At 37.9% G+C, this 21,327-nt stretch overlaps 2 protein-coding genes across 9 annotated transcripts in view; one reads left to right on the forward strand and one right to left on the reverse strand.

Annotated features, from left to right (window-relative positions):
- Window positions 1-21,327, reverse strand: part of Asb3 (ankyrin repeat and SOCS box containing 3) — a 107,155-nt gene that overhangs the window by 68,267 nt on the left and 17,561 nt on the right. For 2 of the 7 annotated variants that reach the window (XM_010615827.2, XM_033763983.1), the window contains exons 2-3: window positions 16,210-16,422; window positions 3,474-3,632 (exon numbers count right to left, since the gene is read on the reverse strand). In XM_010615827.2, the coding sequence (XP_010614129.1) occupies window positions 3,474-3,632; window positions 16,210-16,405 (355 nt within the window). In that variant the 5' untranslated portion in view covers window positions 16,406-16,422. Of the gene's footprint in view, window positions 1-3,473; window positions 3,633-16,209; window positions 16,423-18,333; window positions 18,525-18,561; window positions 18,907-21,327 lie in introns of those variants that run through there. The other 5 variants (XM_010615828.1, XM_010615825.3, XM_010615831.3 and 2 more) reach the window with 5 other exon arrangements.
- The window catches only part of Chac2 (ChaC glutathione specific gamma-glutamylcyclotransferase 2), a 7,643-nt gene continuing 5,301 nt past the window's right edge, over window positions 18,986-21,327 (forward strand). For both annotated transcript variants that reach the window (XM_010615823.1, XM_033763998.1), the window contains exon 1: window positions 18,986-19,241. In XM_010615823.1, coding sequence (XP_010614125.1) covers window positions 19,107-19,241 — 135 coding nt within the window. In that variant the 5' untranslated portion in view covers window positions 18,986-19,106. The remainder of the gene's footprint in view (window positions 19,242-21,327) is intronic.

The following is a 21,327-nucleotide window of genomic DNA, read 5'->3' on the forward strand; positions in this document are numbered from 1 at the left end:
ATATATAAATTGAATTTTGGGAAACTTTAACGGTGCTGCCAACTTTGGAAAAAGTCATCCCAATTTACTGTGTTGAGTTGGCATTGTACAGAAATGGACAGCCATATTGGTCTAGAAATGTTAATTTATTTTTATTTTTATTTTTTTCCATGTGTACAGGGGTAACACATCATACTAAATATGTAAGGTCATATCTACATGGGTTTGATTACAGAAACTAATAAAGTATTCTCTAAATAATGAAAAAAAAATAAGATAAGACTATAAGAGCAAGAAGCAATTTTAATATGTTTGGGGAAAATTTTCATCTCTAGAATTAAGGATTATTTTAATGTTACATCACTGCCTTTTCTCTTTTACTTTCCTTTTTAGTTTTATTTTAGGGTTCCCTATTGTTAATGTTCATACAGAGATTTCTTTACTGAAATACCGAATAGTTTCTTTGGTGCGAAAACTATAATAGTACACAGGATCCTAATGAGATAATTAATAATGTGAAATAGGAAGTAAAGGGCTAATGGTGTAGTCAAAGTGGGAAGGGTGGGGGAAAGGTAATAAGGGAGAGGAAAAAATATGAGAAACTGAAAAAATGGAAATAAAGGGTTTGTAAATGGGGAGGGGATGGGAAGGTGAAGGGAGGGCAGGGACAAGGGGAAAAAATGAGAATCAAGACCTATTATGTAAAGGTACAGAATCCCAATTGTATACCTAGATTGTACCAATAAACTCAATTAAAAAAAAAAAAAAGAAAAGAAAAAAGCAAGCTAAGCACTAAGATGCACACCTATAATCCCTGCTACTATGGATGCTAAGGCAAAAGGATCACAAGTTTGAGGCCAGCCTGGGCAATTTAGTGAGACCCTGTCTCACAATAAAAATTAAAATGGAAAAATGAGAATCAAGACTTGCCATGTAGAGGTGCATGATCCCAACAATGAATGTAACTGTACTGTATCCCTAAAATGTACCAATAAACTCAATAAAATTACAAAAAAAAAATTAAAATGGGCTGGGAATGTAGTTCAATGGTAGAGCATTTGTCTAACATGGGTGGGGTCCTGGGTTCAATACAAAGTACAGTGGACTCTCGAGTTAAGACCATCTCACACACAAATTTTAACTTATGACCAAAGTCTTGAGTTATAACCCAAAAGCCTGTCTTTCCTGTGTGAGGTTAACTGATAAATCCTGGGCCAATGTCTCTTTAAGGACAGTGAGATCTGCTTGTGTATAGGAGACACTTTGAAGGCTATGTAGAGGAGCCTGGGCCTTCAGCTGACCCTGTGGATGATGACAATGTCACTATAGCAAACAGGCCTGCAGGCAGTCATGATGTTGAGGAACTGGTGGAGGAACCTTCAGAGGAATGGTCTACAGAGGAACTGCAGCAACATCTGGCTGAGCAACAGAGAATGGCAGCTTTCTAAGAAAAGGGGGATGCCGGGGATGCTGGGGATTTAGCTCAGTGGTTATGTCGCCTGCCTCATAAGCACAAGGTCCTGAGTTTGATCCCCAGTACCATAAGAAGAGGGGGCATATCAACAAACAGTGCAGCAAAGTTCTTCTAATGAAGTAAAGGAAATCCTGAAAAAATGGACAGAGGTATAAATATTTGTAGAGAAGACCCACCCAGACAGAGAATATGCCAATATTTGCGTTTACTTGCTTAATGATAATGTCACGTCATACTACAGAACAGTGTTAAAGACAGAAACAGACAACTTTAGACCAGTTTTTAGTTTTGTTTTTTTTTGGGGGGGGCAGGGTACCAGGATCAAACTCGGGTCCTTGGGCTTGCAAGGCAGGCACCGGAACCACAGAGCTAAATCCCCAGCCCGACCAGTTTTTCGTTCTGAAAAGGCTGAGACCTAGTGAGCCAGAAGCAGGTCCTATGGGCTTCAGACTCTCCCAAAGAGAGAAAGGACACCAGAGAGCCAGATTCCCAATGTTCTTATGGAAGGAGACTCTCTTCCCAAATAATAACTGCCTTCCACTCCATCCTCCCTTCCCGCACGCCACAGATGTCAACGTGAATGGTGAGCACAGTATAAAATTATTGTTTCTGGGAAACGAGGCTCATTTTATAACTTTTTGGTGAATACACTAGGAAAACTATTGGTGGTTCTGGTAAATTCTGTACATTATACAGCCCTTTTTTATTATTTTATTATTATTTAGTCAAGGGGTGCTGTGAGAGGCTCAGAACACACTATGGGTATTTCCATTATTTCTTATGAGAAAAAGTCTTGATTTACAACCAGCCTGAGTTACAGCCAGCCCTCCATAACGAACTGATTCATTCATAAGTCAAGGGTCCACTGTACAAAACAACAGTCAGCAAAATGGAATTTGGGGGTGAGGAGAAGGTTCATAGCCTGACTGCCGTCATTACAGAATCTTATGCGTACACCAAACGCCACAGGCTAAAAAGAATGAATTTTGCCAAACGTACATTTTTAAAATAAACATATTTATGTTCACAAAAAAGTTCTTCCCCAACATCTTTTATTCTCAGCCTAGAAATACTCAGTAAGATATTACTCTTACAAGTGAAAAAAAATGAAGTATAAAGTAAATAAGTAAACATTTGATTTACATGTGGTAGAACCAAAACTGTAGTCTAGATATATAGATTCTATTCTACATGGCTTAATCTCTTAATTTCTCATATTCTACTGAATTTTATGGGAAAATCGAAGGGAAGGAATGAGAAAATAAAGAAAAAAAGACAGTAGAAGTAGGCACTTAAAATTTGGCCATCATCCTTAAACAATATTAGAACTTCATAACTAAGAAAGTATGAATAGTGATCCATATCATCAACAAATTAGCTGGGATTAAAGGATTAGCTCTTGATTTCTTCCATAAAAGCTTCATAATTTTTTAATATTAAGAAAACAAGGGTAGGGCCGGGAATTTAGCTCAGTGGTTCCACCGCCTGTCTCACAAGGGCAAGGACCCAAGTTCATTCTCCAGTACCAAAAAGAAAAAAACAGAAAAAAGAAAAAAAAGAAAAGAAAGCAAGGGTGAAGGGACAGCAGGGGTATGTGGAAAAATGAGAACCAAGATCTGGCATGTAAAGGTACAAGATCACATTGATGAATGTAACTGTACTGTATACTTAAAAAGTACCAATAAACTCAATAAAAGAAAATAAAAAAGCAGTTACAAAATATTCACATGTAACCTTGTAAATACTGCTACAATTTAAAAACTATCCAGTCTTCAAATTTAAGCTAACAAGGAAGATGAATATAACTCAGAACAGATTTTCAACTTTAAATAAACATTTAAGCCCCAGATGTTACCATGCCAGGGTAGAAAACAAGAAGGAAACCTTTAAAAATACCTTTTCAGTTTCAGAATCACAGAAGTAATGGTATATTTGCAAAAAAAAAAAAAAAAAAATTCCATAAGTGTAACAGTTTCTCTAACAAAATAACTACATTTGGACTACAACTAGCATACATCACCTAAAAACAATGGTGTGGTTTCTTCTAAAGTAGTTGCATTAGGATCTGCTCCAGCTTCTAAAAGAATCTGTGCAATCTTCCAATGTCCTTGACTTGCAGCAAAATGTAACGCACAGAAGCCTTCAAAAGTCTTTGTCTTAACGTAGTTTTCAGATGAATCTGTGGGAGAATAAAAACCTATCAACCAGAAAATTATCACTTCTGCTTCTTTGGCTTGAAAAGCAAAGATTACAGGAGGAATTTAATGAGATATTAAAATATAAGTAACTGATAAAAGAGAGAGGTCTCATAGTTTTTTAAACTCTTTACAAAATCATGAAAAGTTCTACAGGGATCCCAGTATAAACATCTTTTTAGTACTCTTACCACACAAATTCTGCCCATTCACTTTGATTTTCTCCTCATTTTTGATGGGGAGGGGAAGGGAAGTGAGAGGAGTTGAAAGGTACCACAGCAGCAAGATCTGAGGAGGATACAGCTCTAAAGATTTGCTTGAGCAAGATTTATTGCTATATTAATAAGCCTGATTGTTTTCTAAATTTATTTGTAAATATCCATGAGAGAAATAGTCTTGTCTCTAGCATTACTTCTTTATACCCAACTAGTAACATAAAGGTAGTTTTTAAAACTCCCTTTCTATGGGCCAGGATTTGGCTCAGTGGTTCCGGCGCCTGCCTCTCAAGCGCAAGGACCCGAGTTTGATCCCCGGTACCAAAAACAAACAAACAAACAAAAAAACCTCCCTTTCTAAAGCAAAGCTATAATCCAACAGTAAATGAAGACTGCACTTCTAAAAGAAAATGTACTCCAAAGAAATCAAACAGTTACACACAACTTACGAGAAACTTGAGTTAACTTGGAAGTGTGTTTGTGATGAAAAACTGAAGGTTCTGGTAACATTCAAATTATGTAAAAAAACTTTAAACACCATAGCAAAAGATTATACTGAGAACTGACTTTCTTACCTCTGCTTCCAAAAAACTATAAAATTCTAAGCTCATAATGGAAGGATGGACTTTAAGGTGAATGGTAAAGGCATTTCAAGAGTGGTGATAAACAAAACAAGCAAAAAAAACCTTCTAAAAATATCTTCTTGAAATACCAGAAATGAAAATAATGCTTCTGACTAAAATATAGTAGTCTTCTATTTTAAGTGATTCTTACAGTTATAACCCACTGATGAAACAGATAGACCAGGACACAATATTTAAGAAGCAGCTTATAAGTATTTCAAAGAAAAGAGCCTCAAATTTTACAGAACACACAACTAAGGGCAGAAACAGTGCTTCAGATACTACCCAGAAATTGGTCCTTATTCAAACTAGTTTATTTACATGAGTTAGACATGAGTTACTAGTTCATGTACTAATCTTGTAGTTTGGTGTACACAAACTACATGAAAAACTAGAAACATGTGAATACACACACACACACACACACACACATACACACACACACACACACACATACAGATAACTGACACAGGTAAAGTTCCTAAATGGTAAATTCTATAAAGATACTGACATTTCCCAAAATAATAAATTTAATATAATCCAGTAGAGCTTTTGTTGGTTTTATACTTGGTGAAGTGACTCAAGTTGCTGAAAGTGGGGTAGGACTGTTAAAACCATTTAGAATAATATGCAAGATAAGCACTGAGGGGAGATTTACATATTAAACCACGTCCTAAGCTGGAAAAGGTAACATAATGGGGTACTGGCACAAATGCAGAGAGGAGGGTGCCTATTTAGGAATGGAGAAGCCAAGAAAAGAAAGAGGCCAAGAGAGAGGATAGCTAGAGAGACCTAGACCAGTGCTAGACCAGAAAAAGCCAAGGAGCTCTCTTTTGGGAGGGAGAGAGCGGAGGAAGGAAAGAAGGAAGGAAAGGCGGAGAGAAAGATGAGGTTTAATTTTGGACACTGAAATACTATGCATTGTAACAGTGAAACTAAATGTAGCAGTCCCACCCTACCCACCGCCCACATCTCCACCCAGTGTTAGGGATTAAACCCAAGGGTGACCTAATACTGAGAAACATCCCCAGCCCTTATCTTTCTTTGAGACGGGGTCTCTCTGAATTATCCAAATTGGCCTTGAACTTGCAATCCTCCTGCCTCAGCCTTCTGAGTGACTAAAATTAACACAGTGTGCACTGCTGTGACTAGTAGCATTTTTTAACCAACCAGGAAATAGGCAGAAGAGGGACGCTAAGATAGAAGTAGATGCTGATAAAAGATTACAAATGTATATCACACCTTCACTGCAGGGTGAGAGATATTAAAAAATGTTGGCCTATATAATTTTTAAAAATGTCATGGCTACAAACTAAAACTAAAAATAAAAGGAGCTACACACTAAAACTACACTTTAGTAAAGATGTTTCTTATAGAAGTAGAGATTAACAATACTAAAACTGAACAAAACACAGATTGTAGATCAGAGACAGAGGTTACATACAGTACTGACTAATAGTCAACTTACAACGCCCAGCTGAACTAAAGCAGCATGGTCTGGGCATGGAGGATCCATCTGAAGATTGCTACTAATAGCCACCAGGAGAAGATCTTGGCCTGTTGATTTTCTAAGAGAAGATTGCTGCAGACGGTTTTCCTGATGCAAACGAGGCTGTTTTCATTAGAGGAGCAGCTCAGGGCTCACTGTTGTTGGGAATGGCTGCTGCTTTCATCAGGGGAGCTCTTTTACTGTGTGTATCACTTCCTGGCTTCAATGTGGATCCCTCAGCTTGGTGGCACAGATCCTTCATCTCACAAGCATAGGTTTTCTGGCTACCACCTCTGGCCTTTGGGCCTTCCAGGTGCAGATCCTCAATACGGACAAGCATGAGACACTGCAGTGAGCACTAGGCCACTGGCTGGACTCAAGGAGGACATTGCCTTGGACTCTAATCCTTTAGCTGGACTTGCATGGGAAACTGGTGTCTGTGATCCAGGCCCTCAGTTGAATGTTTTGTGTTTCTAGTGTGCTATTGATCTCTTGCACTCCTTTGCATTTGACTCTTTAGTTAATTATCATAAAATAACCTTATACGTTATATGTCCTGTATATTATGTATTCCCTTGCCCAGTCCTGCTGACTACAATACATATAAGCAAAGAAGAAGGCTAAAATGAATCTAGAATGTGGTACTAGAGTCCAGCCATCAGCATAAACCTGTATAACTTAACAGTATTAACTTCATATAGATACACATACAGAAATAATAATTTCATATACATACACACATATATAAATTATGAACCATTAATACTTTTTCTAGCTCCATCTGCTGAAAAAGCTTAAAAACAAGGAAATTCCAGTAGCAATGGGCACACCCAGTTCCTACATCTTGGTTTTGAATATCAATTTCCAACAAAAGAAACTAGGTCTCTTATAAGAATGGTTGATTCTAGGTTTGGAAGAGGAAATATACAAAATGAACCTGAGTATACTGTAGGTTCAGAAAGTTTAAAACTGCCGTCCCCCCCACCCCTGAAAAGAATGAAAAGGACACAGAACTCAGTCTGAAAAGGCATCTAAAACAACTGGAGAAACATCGTAAATAACACTGTAAATGGGTTATAATACAAAATATAAATATAAAATAAACATCCATGAGTTCATGTAGATACAAATGACTGAATAAATGGAAGAGTTAAATTCCTCAAACTGAAAAATTCCAACTAATTTATGGAGAGACTCCCAAAGTACTCCCTTAGCTACTTTCCTACACACCTTCCTTGGAAAAGGAAACTAAATTTCCATAATTACCTATGAATCAAAGAAAACAAAAGTCATTTCTTACTCAGGATAAGAAATACTGAAATCCATTTACTACTAACTTGAAATCGTGAAAGACTTTTGCCTATGGAATAAAAGATACATTTAACTAAGTGTAAAACCACTGGACCAAAAAGTTAACAATGTTACAAGACTTAGGCTGCACTCCTAGCTCTGCCAATTACAATTTGGGCTACGCTTCTGACCATTTACTTTAACTCTCTAAGGTTCAAGTTTGTAATGCAAAACTAGCATAAAATAGCTGGCCCAAACCTCAACACAATTATGTATATAAGTTTTAATTTTTGTAAAATACTAGTAAATGTAGATAGATAATGTAATCATTACAATTTTATGTACCATAATAATAGTTGTTATGAATTTGATAAAGTCTTCAAAATATCATTTTAAGATTTTCAGCATTCACTGTAAATTGGTTTTGGAAGCTCCAACAATAAATGCCTGCCTTAATTTGATGAGTAAGTTTTACTAAAGCAGAGACCTTATCCAATTCATACTGGACCATCAACTACCACTCTCCTTTCTTCTTCTTCTGAAAAAAGTGCTATTTGAAGAAAATGACTCATTGCACTGTTTTCAATTTCTTAAACTCTATTCTCAAAGAAAAGTGGTTTCTGCTTTTCATCTACTTATATAGAAACTTTAAGTAGTAAAGGCATTAACAATTTCTTAATGGAGAAGCACAACAAGCACTTTGAATTTTTCATAAGAACTTGCAAATTTTTTCTTGTTTACACTTTAAGGGTTTGGGGCCATCTCTGCTGGAACAATGCCAACCATCTGTGCATGAGTGATAAGAGTAGGCCTGAATACTTATAACACACCACACCTATGTTAGCTGACATAAGGAATCTTTCTACTTGGAAATAACTTCCTTATTCTTTGTAATAGTGGCAGTGATATGTAGTAAATTTTTACTTTTGTTTTTTGCTAAGTTATATGAGGGAAAGCAGAACCATATAGTTTTCTGTAGAGGAGACAGGTTAAAATTTAAGATCAGCCAGGCAGTGACACACACAGGTAATTCCAGTGCTCTGAGAGGCTGAGGGAAGGGGATAGCAAGTTTGAGCCCAGCCTGGGCAACTTAGTGAGACTCACTCTCAAAAAATAAAAAGGTTTAGGGATAAAGCCCGGGTCAAAGGCCCTGGATTCAAATCTCTTGACTGCCAAAAAAAAGCAATCAAGACTGATCACACAAATGAAACGTGCCCATGTCAGGTAGATTATATAGCCAAGCCTCTACACAATTTATATATAAAATAATTTTCATGGGCCGGAGATTTAGCTCAGTGGTTCGGCCGTCTGCCTTGCAAGCGCAGGGACCCAAATTCAATCCCCGGTACCAAAAAATAAAATAAAATAATTTTCACAAAACTGGGCATTTTACTATGCACAAAATTGTCATGTGTACAAGATGAAGGGGAAAAAGTCAATGGAGAAGAGGGGGTTGGAGGCATTACAAAGAAATTATACAAAATTTAAAAATTAGACTAAGCTAAAATATATACAATGTCTGAAATACACTTAACATGGGCTGGGGATTTAGCTCAGTGGTTACACCGCCTGCCTTGCAAGCACAAGGTCCTGAGTTCAATCCCCAGTACCTTAACAGCAAAGGATCAATACCCAAAACACATACAGAATTCTTTAAACCAATTTAAGTTTGGAGTTTCCAACAAGAAATCCTGCCTGACAATAAAATCAACACAGAGAAAAGCTGAGCTGCAAGAGACTCAAGGATCCTCCTGACATCACTGTGACTACTACAATCTAGCAGTGCCTGCACAGACCTGCCACTCAGACTTAGCATCTATGTAAGCTGCCATATTCCCTTTCGCTTCAGCTAGTTCACACGAGGCTTCTTTCACTCACTAATGAATAGTCCTGATTGAGATACCATACAAATTTAGTAGCATTTATCAATATTTCAAACTGGCACATGTGTAATGCTTAATTTTATACAGCAACCTGACTGGGTTAAGGCATGCCAAGATAGCTGCTAAGACATTATTTCTGGATGTATCTATGAAGCTGTTTCAGGAAGAGATTAGCATTTAAATCAGTAGACTGGAATAAACAAGTAGCTAAACATGCACTCTCTACTGAGGATCCAACAGGACAAAAATCCCCAGCTCTCTGGGATTTCAGCTAGAACATCCACCTTCTGCCCTGGATTTCAGAGCTCCTGGTTCTTGAGCACTCCATTTCTGGATTTATACCAGTGCCCCCCTCCTGTCCTTCCTCTCATCCCCAAGGTCTCAGGTCTTTAGCCTCAGACTAAGAATTTCCCCATGGTTTCCACAGTTCTCAGGCCTTGCAACTCAACTAAATTACACACCAGCTTCCCCGGTTCTCCATCTTGCACCATAGTATATCATGGGGCATCTCCCTCGCTTCTTTCCTCCCTCCTTCCCTCCTTCCCTCCCTCTCTCTCTCTCTCTCTCTCTCTCTCTCTCTCTCTCTCTCTCTTACTCTTCTTGAGTCAGCAATTTCATTTCTAAAACTTCATCCTACAGAAATGCTTACCCACATACACAAAGACACATGTATAAAGATGTTCATTAAAGCACTATTTATAATAGCAACAGATTAAGAAATAAAATATCAAAGGACAACAGTTAAATAAATAACACTATGAGTGTAGACTATAAAATACCATGGCCATAGTGCTTTCACTCAGAATGAAATGAAGAACTCTTGTGGAGTTCTGAGCAGAGACATGGTCTGACACAGTTAAAAACAATGGCTCAAATATTCTGAATCACCTGAAATGGGAAGGGGAGGGAGCAAGGCTGAAACAGATCTGTTATAATGCTATTGAACCAACCGAGGCAAGAGATGACATGGCTCAGACCACGGTATTAATAACAGTAACAAATGTCTGATATTTTCTGTGCCTGTATTTATACATATTCATAGATATTATTATACAAGAATTTACTCATCTGTTGGATAAAGGATGTGAGAAAAAGGGAATTAAGAATAGCGCAGTTTCTGACCTAAACTGGAACAATGCACTATTTCTATTTTATTAATGAAGAAAGTGAACCACTGAAGAGTTAAAAGACCTGTTCAAAGTCACACCAAAAAAGTGGCAAAAGGGGGCCGGGGATTTAGCTCAGTGGTTCCACTGCCTGCTTTGCAAGCGCAAGGACCCGAATTCAATCCCCAGTACCAAAAAAACAGTATCAGAATACCTACACCCTAGGTCTCTGTGGACCATTAACTCTTAACCACTATGTTAAGTTATTTACCTAAAGAGCTTCGACATGTTACTGTACCTCTTATTACAGTATAAACAAGAGGAACTCATGACCACTAAACCAGCATCAGATACTCGAAAGGAATGTACATACAGAAGATGAAGCAAGAAAAATACAAACATGAGAGCATGGGAAAGAATAAATCTTATTAGAAGAATGGAAAGCAAATGAGAAATAGGAAAGAGTCTAAGATAACTAATTCAGCAAACCATCAAACCTCTAAAATAAAGAAATGAACACTGATTATTCAAAACAACTAGAAGAAAAACAACAAAATGACAGAACTACCAGATACTTTTCTATAAGAAACTTGAATGTAAATGATCCAAATTCTCTAAAAGATACAGACGAGCTGATTTAAAAACAAGATCCAGCTATTGAAAAATTACATGCCAATACATTGGAAAATCTAGACATGAACAAATTTCTAGATACATATGGCCAATTAAAATTGAACCAAAAGGGTATTTAAAAACCCCTAACATCAACAACAACCAATGTGTTACTTTGTTAGTTACTTTTCTCTCATTGCTGAGACAAAAATACCTGACACCCGAAGTTAAAGGAGAAAAGGTTTATTTGGCTTATAGTTTGTAGAGTTGTCAGTCCATAATTAGTTGGCTCCCAGGCAGGATGGCAGAAGGGTAACAGTTCATGGCAGCGGAAGACTACAAAAGCAACAAGAGGCCTTAACACTCTTTCTGTCCCTTTTATTTTATTCAGACTACTCAGAGCAGGTAGCACTCACACCCTTACTCCTAGTGCCCTTGGGTCTAGCCCCACCATGAATCAATCATGAACTCTAGATTCAGCCACCTCCAAAATAGCCTATGACCACATGAAGCTTCGGGGGAATATCTAAATACAAACCATAACAAGCTTGAAGCAGTAATAAAAGGTATTAGTATAAACAATGGCTTCCTGAACAGGACTCCAACAGCTCAGGAAATAATAGCAAGAATTAACAAGTGGAATTATATCAGACTTAAAAAAAAATCTTCTGCACAACAAAGGAAACACCAGGATGAAAAGATAGCCTACAGAATAGAAGAAAGTTTTTGCCAGCTATTCATCTGACAGAGTTAATGTTCAGAATATATAAAGAACTAAAAAAATTCAACACCAAAAGAACAGGTAATCCAATTGATAAATGGGCACATGAGCAGAATAGATATTTCTCCAAAAAAGTACAAATGGTCAATAATTATATGAAAAAAATGTACAATTCTTTATGCACCAGAGAAATGCAAAACAAAATTATACTGAGATTCTGTCTCCCCCTAGATACAATGGTTATTATCAACAAAACCAAAAATAATAAATGCAGGCAAATATGAAGAGGGAAAAGAACACTTACACACTGGATAAGAATGTTAATTAGTACAGCCATTATGGAAACAGTATGGAGATTCATCAATGAAACAAAAAATAAAATTACCATATGATTCAGCTATACCCTCTCCTGGGTTTTTACCCAAAGAATTCAAAGTCAGCATACAAAAGAGATACCTGCATACCCATGTTTATCATGGCACTTTTCACAGCAGCCAAGTTATGGAATCAGCCTAGATGCACATCAACTGATAAAGACAAGGATAAAGAAAATTTGTATGTATACAAAGAAGTACTATTCAGCCATAAAGAAGAATAAAATCACGTGATTTGCAGGAAAATTAATGAACCTAAAAATTATGGTGTTAAGGAAAATAAACCTGATTCAGAAGATAAGTACTAAATTTTTCCTCATGTGGATTCTAAAAAGACAAAAAAGATAACAAGAAAGAAGGAAGTCAACTAGGGAAGAGAAAGAGACCAGGGATCTGAGAGTAAAGAAAGTAATAGGGAAAGTGGATGCAATGGAAGTATATTATTTACACATATGCAGATACCACAAAGGAACATTATATTGTTCAATTAGTATGTGCTAATAATTATAATTTTGAGGGTGGTACCAGGGATGGAACCCAGGACCTTGTGATTGCAAGGCAGGAGGCAGCACCACTGAGCTAAATCCCTAGCCCTAGTAATTACATTTTTTAAAATAACAAAAAAGGTATAATTTTTATATCACTTAAAAAAAAAGAGGACTGGGGGTGTAGCTCAGTGAACAGTGAATGCCTACCATATGCAACACCCTAGGTTGGAACCTCAGCACCACAAAAAAGAACAATAATAATAATAAATTTTAAACGTTTAAAAAGTAATAAAAAAATCTTTAAAAATATACTTTCTTACATACAGTTTTATGCTACCTACACCTTTTTTTAAAAAGTTATCATTTATCAATGTTCTAGAATTTAAGTTATGCAGAAAAATTTAAATTATATCTTATTAACATATGAACTTGAGCTAATTTACAAAGCGGATATGGGCCAGGAAACATATAAAACATTTTTTTAAGCAACTGATAGGCTATATAGCCCTTCCACTTCATTATAATCTGATTTTTAGTTAGTGAATTAGAAAATTAAATCTGACATTGTTGAACATTAGTTTCATGTCTCAAAAAATCACAAAAAACAACCAGATGCACTGAGGACTGAGCCCAAAATCGCCACTATCTCCTAAAATAGTGGATATACTTGCTCCATACCCTCTGCAAACCCTATTTCCTATCTTTCTGGTCCTATTCTAATACTTGTATACAAATTATGTTATAGAAGGAATTGGTAAGTGACACACAGAAAGGCGCAGAATGGAAGTAAAATAAGAAAAAAGTTTGTTTTCTCGACAAAGGTTGATCACACCTAAAAGCAGTGCCCAGGATCAACCACACATTGGGTTAAAACTCCTTTTATAGGGTTTTACAGCCTTGATCTCATTCAGATGGTTACATTTCATTCTCTCAGTTCACATTACAATATACAAATCATGGTGACAAGACAGTTAACTTTCAACCCAGATGTAGCAATTCTTTGCAAGAAGATTCACCTAGCTCTCTATCCTACCCCATAGGAAGAGCGGTGCTCAGGGTCAGGAAAGCAAATGCTAACAATGGCTCTTTTCATCCTGACACTTTTACAATCATGTGGTTTACAGAACTTCAGAGCTCAGGGTATGGCCATTATCTCAGGATAAAGCCAAATGCCTCATTCAGTGGTTAATGTCTCTGGTGTCTGTTAATTCTGAGCTCAACAAAGCAGACTGCTGTAAGAGACAGTAGAAGCCATTCTACATTGTGACATTTGTAGGTTTTGCTATTTACAGAAGTTTTCTCTATCAATTATATAGAAATTTATCCAAAGTTAATTCATAATGGTGAAATCCAAATAAGAGTGAGAAAACTGTATTTCACCATTAACAACTATTCAGGTAGCTAGTTATGTGTGGCTACATTTTATCCTCCAAAAACATCAAGCTCAAGACAAGGATAGCCATACATATGAAGTTCACATTTAAAATGTCGAAAGGAAATAGATGAATTTGAACCACCAGTTCAAACACCTTCATTTAAAAGCACCCCCATGATCATTCAGCATGTGCAGGGAAAAAAAACTATAACATACAAAATACACTATTCTGATGTGGGCAGGAGACGTAACAGTATATTGAGAATGAGTTTTTGACTAGAAAAGAGCATGCAAACTCATGCCTTTGTCACTAGAGGTAGTTTGAGAACTCAAGCTTTATAATTAACCTCAAAATCTACAAACATATCTTAAGTTTTTGAAAATTTGAAGCAAAAAGACTCTTCTTCTAATATCTTACTTTAAAGTAGTCATAACAAACTTCCAGTATTGTATTTTGGAGAATTTAACCTTGCCATTCCTCATCTAACACAGGAAGCAGGGAGAGAAGTTGGTGGTGTAGTTGTGGTACAGCACTTGCCTACCATGTGCAAGGCCTTGGATTCAATCCCTAGCACTGCAAAGGAATGGTAATTTTTGAAAGTTGCATACTATTTCTAGGGTTGGGGGGAGAAATTATCAAAAACAATTTAAGGGTTATTTCCTTTCCTACCCATAGGCAGTGAGTTAGTAGTTCTGATGAGCTATGCACCCAGAAGTCTAAACATTAAGTAGCTTATGTAATTGGTGATAAATACACAGAAGAGAATCTGCATCTCTACAATCAGTGAAATATAAATTTTCAATGAGTGTTGCAACGTGAAATGTTATGTTCAACTTCAGTTTAAATTAACCAAATGCTATAAATGTTTACTTCAATTAAATGGTAGAAATATGGTGTGATAGAAAAGAAACAAAAGCTTTAGAGTCAGAGAGACAAGGGTTCAAATCAAATATCCGATCAGTGCTGGTGAACCTATAGCATGCATGCTGCAGTAGACTGTCTATCACTGAAAGCTCTCAAAGGTTCGCTAGTCTAGGTCATTACTTAACTTTGGACAGGTCAACTTCTCTGAGGCTTTGACTTTTCATCAATAAAGTGAGGATAAGTATCCCATAGTCTCTAATAGTTCTGTACACGTGAGACAAAAAATGTGCATCAATCATCTGGCTCGTGCACTGTCACAGAGCAGTGCTCCATCACCTTCACTGTCTCTCCACCCCTTTCTCCCAAGTGTCAGAATCTCTCCTCCAGACCACGCCCAACACTCAGGGGTATGTTGGTCAACATGTCACTTGCTCTGCCAAGGGAAAAACCTGGTCTTTAGTGCTGGCTGACGTCTAATACCAACAACATACCCACTATGGATGGTTTCCAAGTGCAAGGCTGTAAATGAATACAACAGCACAGCACAGTCTCACTCTTTCCACATATTTCTACCTTTTGAATTAACCTTGCTATACTATTTAGACCTTGGTTGTTGGTCTCTCCTGACAGGAAAGCAAGCACTACAAAAGCAGGTACTTTGGCCCATGCTCAGTCCTCTGCAAATACAAAGGCTAAGTGACTGGAAAGTTTCCCAAAAATCAAGGAAACTCAAAAGTACGTTTTTGGGGTGTTTTGGAGGGTTGGTTTTGGTTTTGGTTTTTTGAGACAGGGTCTTGCTGTGTAGTTAAGGCTGGCCTTAAACTTATAGCAATCATCCTGCCTCAGCCTCCCAAGTGCTGGAATTACAGGTGTACACTACCATACCTGGTTTAAAAAGACTAATTCATATAAAACATTCAATCTCAATTTCAGTAGCATGTATCCTACTGTTTGGAAAAGGAAGAACAAATATAATCAGTAAATAATTCAATTAAAATAGCAGGCTACTTTGTCCATATCACCTAGAGCAGTTAGTCAAAATAAGCCAGACACAAGAACTTCCAACATAAACAACAGTATTTATAGATGACCAGATGGAACACCACACTGATGATATAACCTAAGGCCAGCAATCTTGCCATCTCTAAAGGTTAAGACAGTTATTTCAGCATTACAGGAAGAGAAACAAATACTCCCTTATAGCCAGGTATGATAATGCACACCTGTAATGCCAGCACTCCGGAGGCTGACGCAGAATAGCTGCAAGTTTGAGCTGACCCTCGGCTATACAGTGAGATCAAGACCGTGTGAACTACGGAGGCAAATCCTGTCTCAAAAAACAAACAAGGAAGGGGATTTAGCTCAATGGTGCCACCACCTGCCTCGCAAGTGCAAGGTCCAGAGTTCAATTCCCAGGATCAAAAAACAAAAAAACAATGACAAAAATATTACCACATATTACCATCTGTTTTGTTAACCCAGCCTGTAGGCACACCATCCATACCTCAAATTTACTTTACCTGCATGAATTAATATCTGCAAACATTCTACTGAGTTGTGATAAGCTGCTTCATGAATTGGCATCCATCCCCTGTTATCAGCAACATCAATGCTTCGGCCCTTTTTGAGCAATTTCCTTAAGAGTTTAACATTGCCTTCCCTGGCAGCAAGTCCAACCGCAGAGCATGTATCTGAGTAAGCCTCTGTAAAATCCATTATTTTTTTTGACCAATCTACAAAACAAAGTAGAAACATAATGCAATAGTCAATAAAACAACACTGCACGCTCCTAGAAATTAGCAGATCACAGTGGCCTGTCCAGTATCTCCCCCATGATTGCAGAGACATGGTTATCCTTGCATAGATTCTGCTATAGCCTAAACCAGGAAGTCTCTCAAATCAGTATTTCTTGGAATGTTCTTACTTTTAAAAAGGGAATTTTTTAAAGTGTTCTTTGCTGCTCTGGAAATATCTGAGAAGCTCTTTCCAGCAGGCTTTTGCTTGGGTTTCTTCCCCACCAAAATATACTCTTTGGAGCTCTGTCAATAAGAGTGCAAAACACTTCTAGTTAATCTCAGGTGTATGCTCTCTTCAGCAGAGAGGTGACATAATGACCAAAACTGCCCCATTTCTATGCAGAGGCCTCCATGTTAAACCCAAAAGCTAAAAAAGAGGAGTAAAGGATGTTTATTGACAACAATGTAGTCATTCTAGTTTTCCCACCCCAGTTGGTCCTTTCCAGAAGGACTAAACACTCAGATACTCCATCCTTAATGAACTAGTCCAGCTGACTAAATACTATACTGAAACCAACAAAGAGCAACCACAAAATGATGAGCCCAGCTTTTCCACACCAGCCGACAAAGTTCTTTACAGCATTTCTGCCCTCATCATCATCATCACCCTCCCCGAAATGTTCACTTCAAGTTTCCCTGAAGTCAGAGTCCAGAACAGCTTCAGTATATAACTTTCACAAAGATAATTTGTTAGTGACACTATGAAGCAGGTTGGGCTGAGATTTTGGATTCTCGGGAAAATATTTATCTACTAAAAGAGATCCTTCTCAATAATACGCCAATCCCAGTTTTGAATTTTTCTAATGACCTTAGGAGGTGGTTTGCCAACATGGATAGCCCAATATAGGTGAAAAACATCCCAGAAACACATTTTAACTAATTTATCTGAAAAAGGAAGGTTTGAGGAAAGAGGTTAAAACAAAGCGTGTAACATTGTCCCCATAGTAAATTCAAACTTATCCATGTCTCCTTTAAATGAAAAGCCAGAAATACAAAAGTTGGTTCTACAGGAGGCCAAACAGCTGATGGTAGCTCCGGATATGAATGATCAACTAGTTCATTACTAGAGTAAGTCAAAACATTTACTTACTAAACCTTTATTCAGTTAGCAGTTATTTATTAAGCGCCAACTAGATGATCAGTAATGGGGAAAAAAGATGACACAAATACAGATTCTAACTCGTTTTTTACACTCTCATAGAAATAAATATGTATATATAAAATATATGTAATTCAAGGTAGAAAATGGATTCGAAAATGGCACAACGGGCAGAAGAGCATTTCTAGGCAGAAAGAAAGCCATAACCAAAAAGCTGGAGATGCATAATATGTAAGAGTAAGGGACAGTGAATACAAAACAGTCCATCTAGCAAAAGGACTGGGTAAACAAGGAACAGCAGAAAATTACGTTATAGAAATCTCTCAAAAGCCAAATTTCAGAGGATCTTGAATGTCCAGCTATAATTTTTTGAGCCATGCTAACCCGTAGCCAAGATAATTACATGTAAGTTTTACAAAACAACAAATTACACACTTTATGGCAATTAATAAATATATTCACTTAATACAAGAAAACTTTTTCCTAAAGGAAAAAATGGAAACAAAGGGGAGGGAGGGCTGGAGAGGTTGAAGGAAGGGCCAGGGAAAGGGGAAAAATAAGAACTAAAATGTATCATGTACAGGTACAAATTCCCAATGATTAACGTCATCATATTGTACACCTAAAATGTACCAATAAACAATAAATAAAAAACTTTTTCCCATACTGGAAGCAAACAAAGAAAATCACTTTAAAAACACCATTTCTGTAAAAATAATATTGCTGAACGCAGGATAACAGATACTAACCTGGGGAAAATACTGGAACTGGTAACATCTTTGAGCTTAAGGGAAGAGGAGGCCACAAGAAATGTGCTGTGACAGCAAGAACATCCCTTTCAACTCGTAATAACAACTAGTAAACATAAACTGTTTATGATACAATATCCCCTTTTATAAAAAGTCTAAACAGGAACAGTGAGTCAAACAAATGTGACACAGGGAATTGGGGTGTAGCTCGGTAAAAAGATTGCCAACCTGCCAGGCGGACCCCGAAGAAATTCTAGGCTCCCCAATTTGTTTCCAAAGCTCTCATGAGCCTCAAGTTAAGAATCTTGCATCCTCTTTTCTGAAGGGGCTGCAGAGAAAACTAAAAATGCATAAGCTGTTGCGTGTTAAATTCAAATATGCCAACAGTTTCTAGTGACTTAACAGTCCAAAAGCCAGAGGGGATCGCACTCTGACCACAGTCATACAGGCAAACGTCAGATCCAAAGCCGCCTGACCCTGTAAGGCCCGGGACACACCGGATGGCCTAGGGTTCCCAAGGCTGCAGAGCTGCCCACAGATCCCTATCTGGTCCGTAACTAAGCCTGGCAGCTGAAGGACTAGCGCACTCAGCGAGAGCCCCAGGCACGCCCGGCGTGCCTTGCGCGGCGCCTGCGCACAGCAGCCGCTCTGTTCTTGTCCCTCGGTCCGGAAGCGGGGGTGCCCGAATCCACTACTTCGGTAGTCTGCCTGCCTGGGAGGCGGACGCCCCCAGGGCGCAGAGCCTCGCAGGGACGCACCCACGAGCCGGAAAAATGTGGGTGTTTGGTTACGGGTCCCTGATCTGGAAGGTGGATTTCCCCTACCAGGACAGGCAGGTCGGATACATCACGAACTACAGCCGGCGCTTCTGGCAGGGTAGCACCGACCACCGAGGGGTCCCGGGCAAGGTAAGCACCCCGCGCGCTGGGACCCCCACGGTCCGGGTAACGCGGGAATATCCGTGCATCGGCCACAGTCCCTGACCCACACCTCTCCCACACCAGCGCACTCCTGAAGCCGCTTCAGATGACGGTGATTAGTTTTCTAGGGGTGGCGAAAAGCGTGGCACAAGTCTGATGAACCGGAGGGAGCAACCTCAGCCAGAAACAACTGTGATGGGAAAATTAATTTGCATGTCATCATGGGTGAAATATTAAAATTAACCTGAAAATTTAGAGTCCCAGGAAGTGTTCATTATGCTAAAGTGGTTTGAGTTTAAATACGATTTTATTTATGACACCTAAGAGCACGAAGAACTATTTTCCACATTTATCTCCGGTTCATTAAGATGACGTTGATAATTTTGATCAGGTACTAAAAAAGTTAAATTCTCAGTTTGTTATGAGTAACAGTGCCAAACTAGCATTATTTAAGGCTTCTTGCTTCTTTTTAAATAGTTCTCCTAAATTATGTTAAATATGTTTTTATCTATTTTTCAGTCATACAAAGACATTCGTCTCGATATATGGGTTCAGAGATTTAACAGCAGCTCATTGTTTATGCTAATCAGTCTTCTATTGGCTGCTATACTACTAATCATGGAACTGAGTGGCTAGCAAGACAGGCCCTGGGTATTATCCCCAGTACCACGAAAGAGTTTGGGGTAATTAGTAACTTGGATATCCTGGAATACTTGTTATAGCTAATCTATCTTTGTTTATTTATTTCCTTTCTTTCTTTCTTGGAGACAGGGTCTTTGTAGCTAGCTAGCTATTGTTTCTGTTTGTTTATTTGAGACAAGGTTTGGCTTTGTAGCCCAGGCTGGCCTCGAACTTGAAGTGATCCGCCTGCCTTGCCCTCCAAGTACTGGGAATCACCGCACTTGGCAGGGCTAATCTTTCAGAGAAGCACTTTGGTGTGGGGGAGTCCGGGGATCGAACTCTACTAGGGTCCTTGTGCTTGCTTGCAAGGCTGGCAGGCGAACCACTGAGCTAAATCCCCAGCCCGAGAAGCACTTCTGTCTTGCTTATGTGTTCTCTAAAGAAACTGTGAGCTTGATTATTGTTTTTAAAATAGAAATTAATATTAGCCCCAAAACATAATGTCTAAAATACTGGAATCAGATGCAGGCAAAGTCTATGGTTAATTCCAGAGAAATACCTGCAGTCATGGAAAGGGAAAGAGATTAAGGTTCTAAAATAGTTTGCACCTACTCAAAGATATAGGATTTGAAATCATAAAAAGATTCTACCTCAACTAGAGTTGGTCAATTAAGAAGTTCTCTGTAAGGTTAAGACTACTGGCCTATGGAAAAGGACAGAATGACTTGAACAAGGAGACGTGCCTTACCGCTGATGCATTAGCCAAACTATCTCGAAGAACAAACATTATTCAAGACTTTACAGAACTAAGCTAAATAAAAGTGCTTACAAGTTGTTTTGAAATGCACACTTAAAAGTGCAATTCTGAAAAGAAAGTTTAGCCCAAGCTCCCATTTTAATGACCAAGTATTCATATTAAATATGTATATGGTTATAATAGCTTATTTTACTATTCTAGGCTTAACCAAAATGCATGTTTGCTACATAGCACATTGAGATACTTATGCTTTCAGACAGATAAGTTGTCTAACTAATACAATTCATGAGTCTTTAAAAGGACAAGGGAATGCAAAAGCCATTATCTTTTTATACTTAAATTTACTGAAATATAGGAAAGGAGAATTGGGGAAGGAACTGTACTGGCTAACAGCTTTACACATCTACTTAAAGACTCCATCTTAGCAAATTAAATTAAAAACTAACAGTAAACATTTTGCAAATATAGGGTTGTTTTTTAAAAATCTAGAAATAACATCAAAATTTTTTACTTTGGGTTTTTTATTAAAATAGATTGCCAGCTGTATATAAACATTAATTAGACAAACAAGAATACAAAGGCTACATACAGAAATATCCAGCAAATTAGAATTAACTTAGATACTGTTTAGGACCCAAGTTTTTTACAGCAACATATACTCAAATGAGTCATCAGAAAGGCCTCATCAATAATATA

The sequence above is a fragment of the Fukomys damarensis genome, unplaced genomic scaffold (assembly GCF_012274545.1).
Source record: "Fukomys damarensis isolate Sample0158 unplaced genomic scaffold, DMR_v1.0_HiC HiC_scaffold_2, whole genome shotgun sequence".
In the NCBI taxonomy this organism is placed as follows: domain Eukaryota; kingdom Metazoa; phylum Chordata; class Mammalia; order Rodentia; family Bathyergidae; genus Fukomys; species Fukomys damarensis.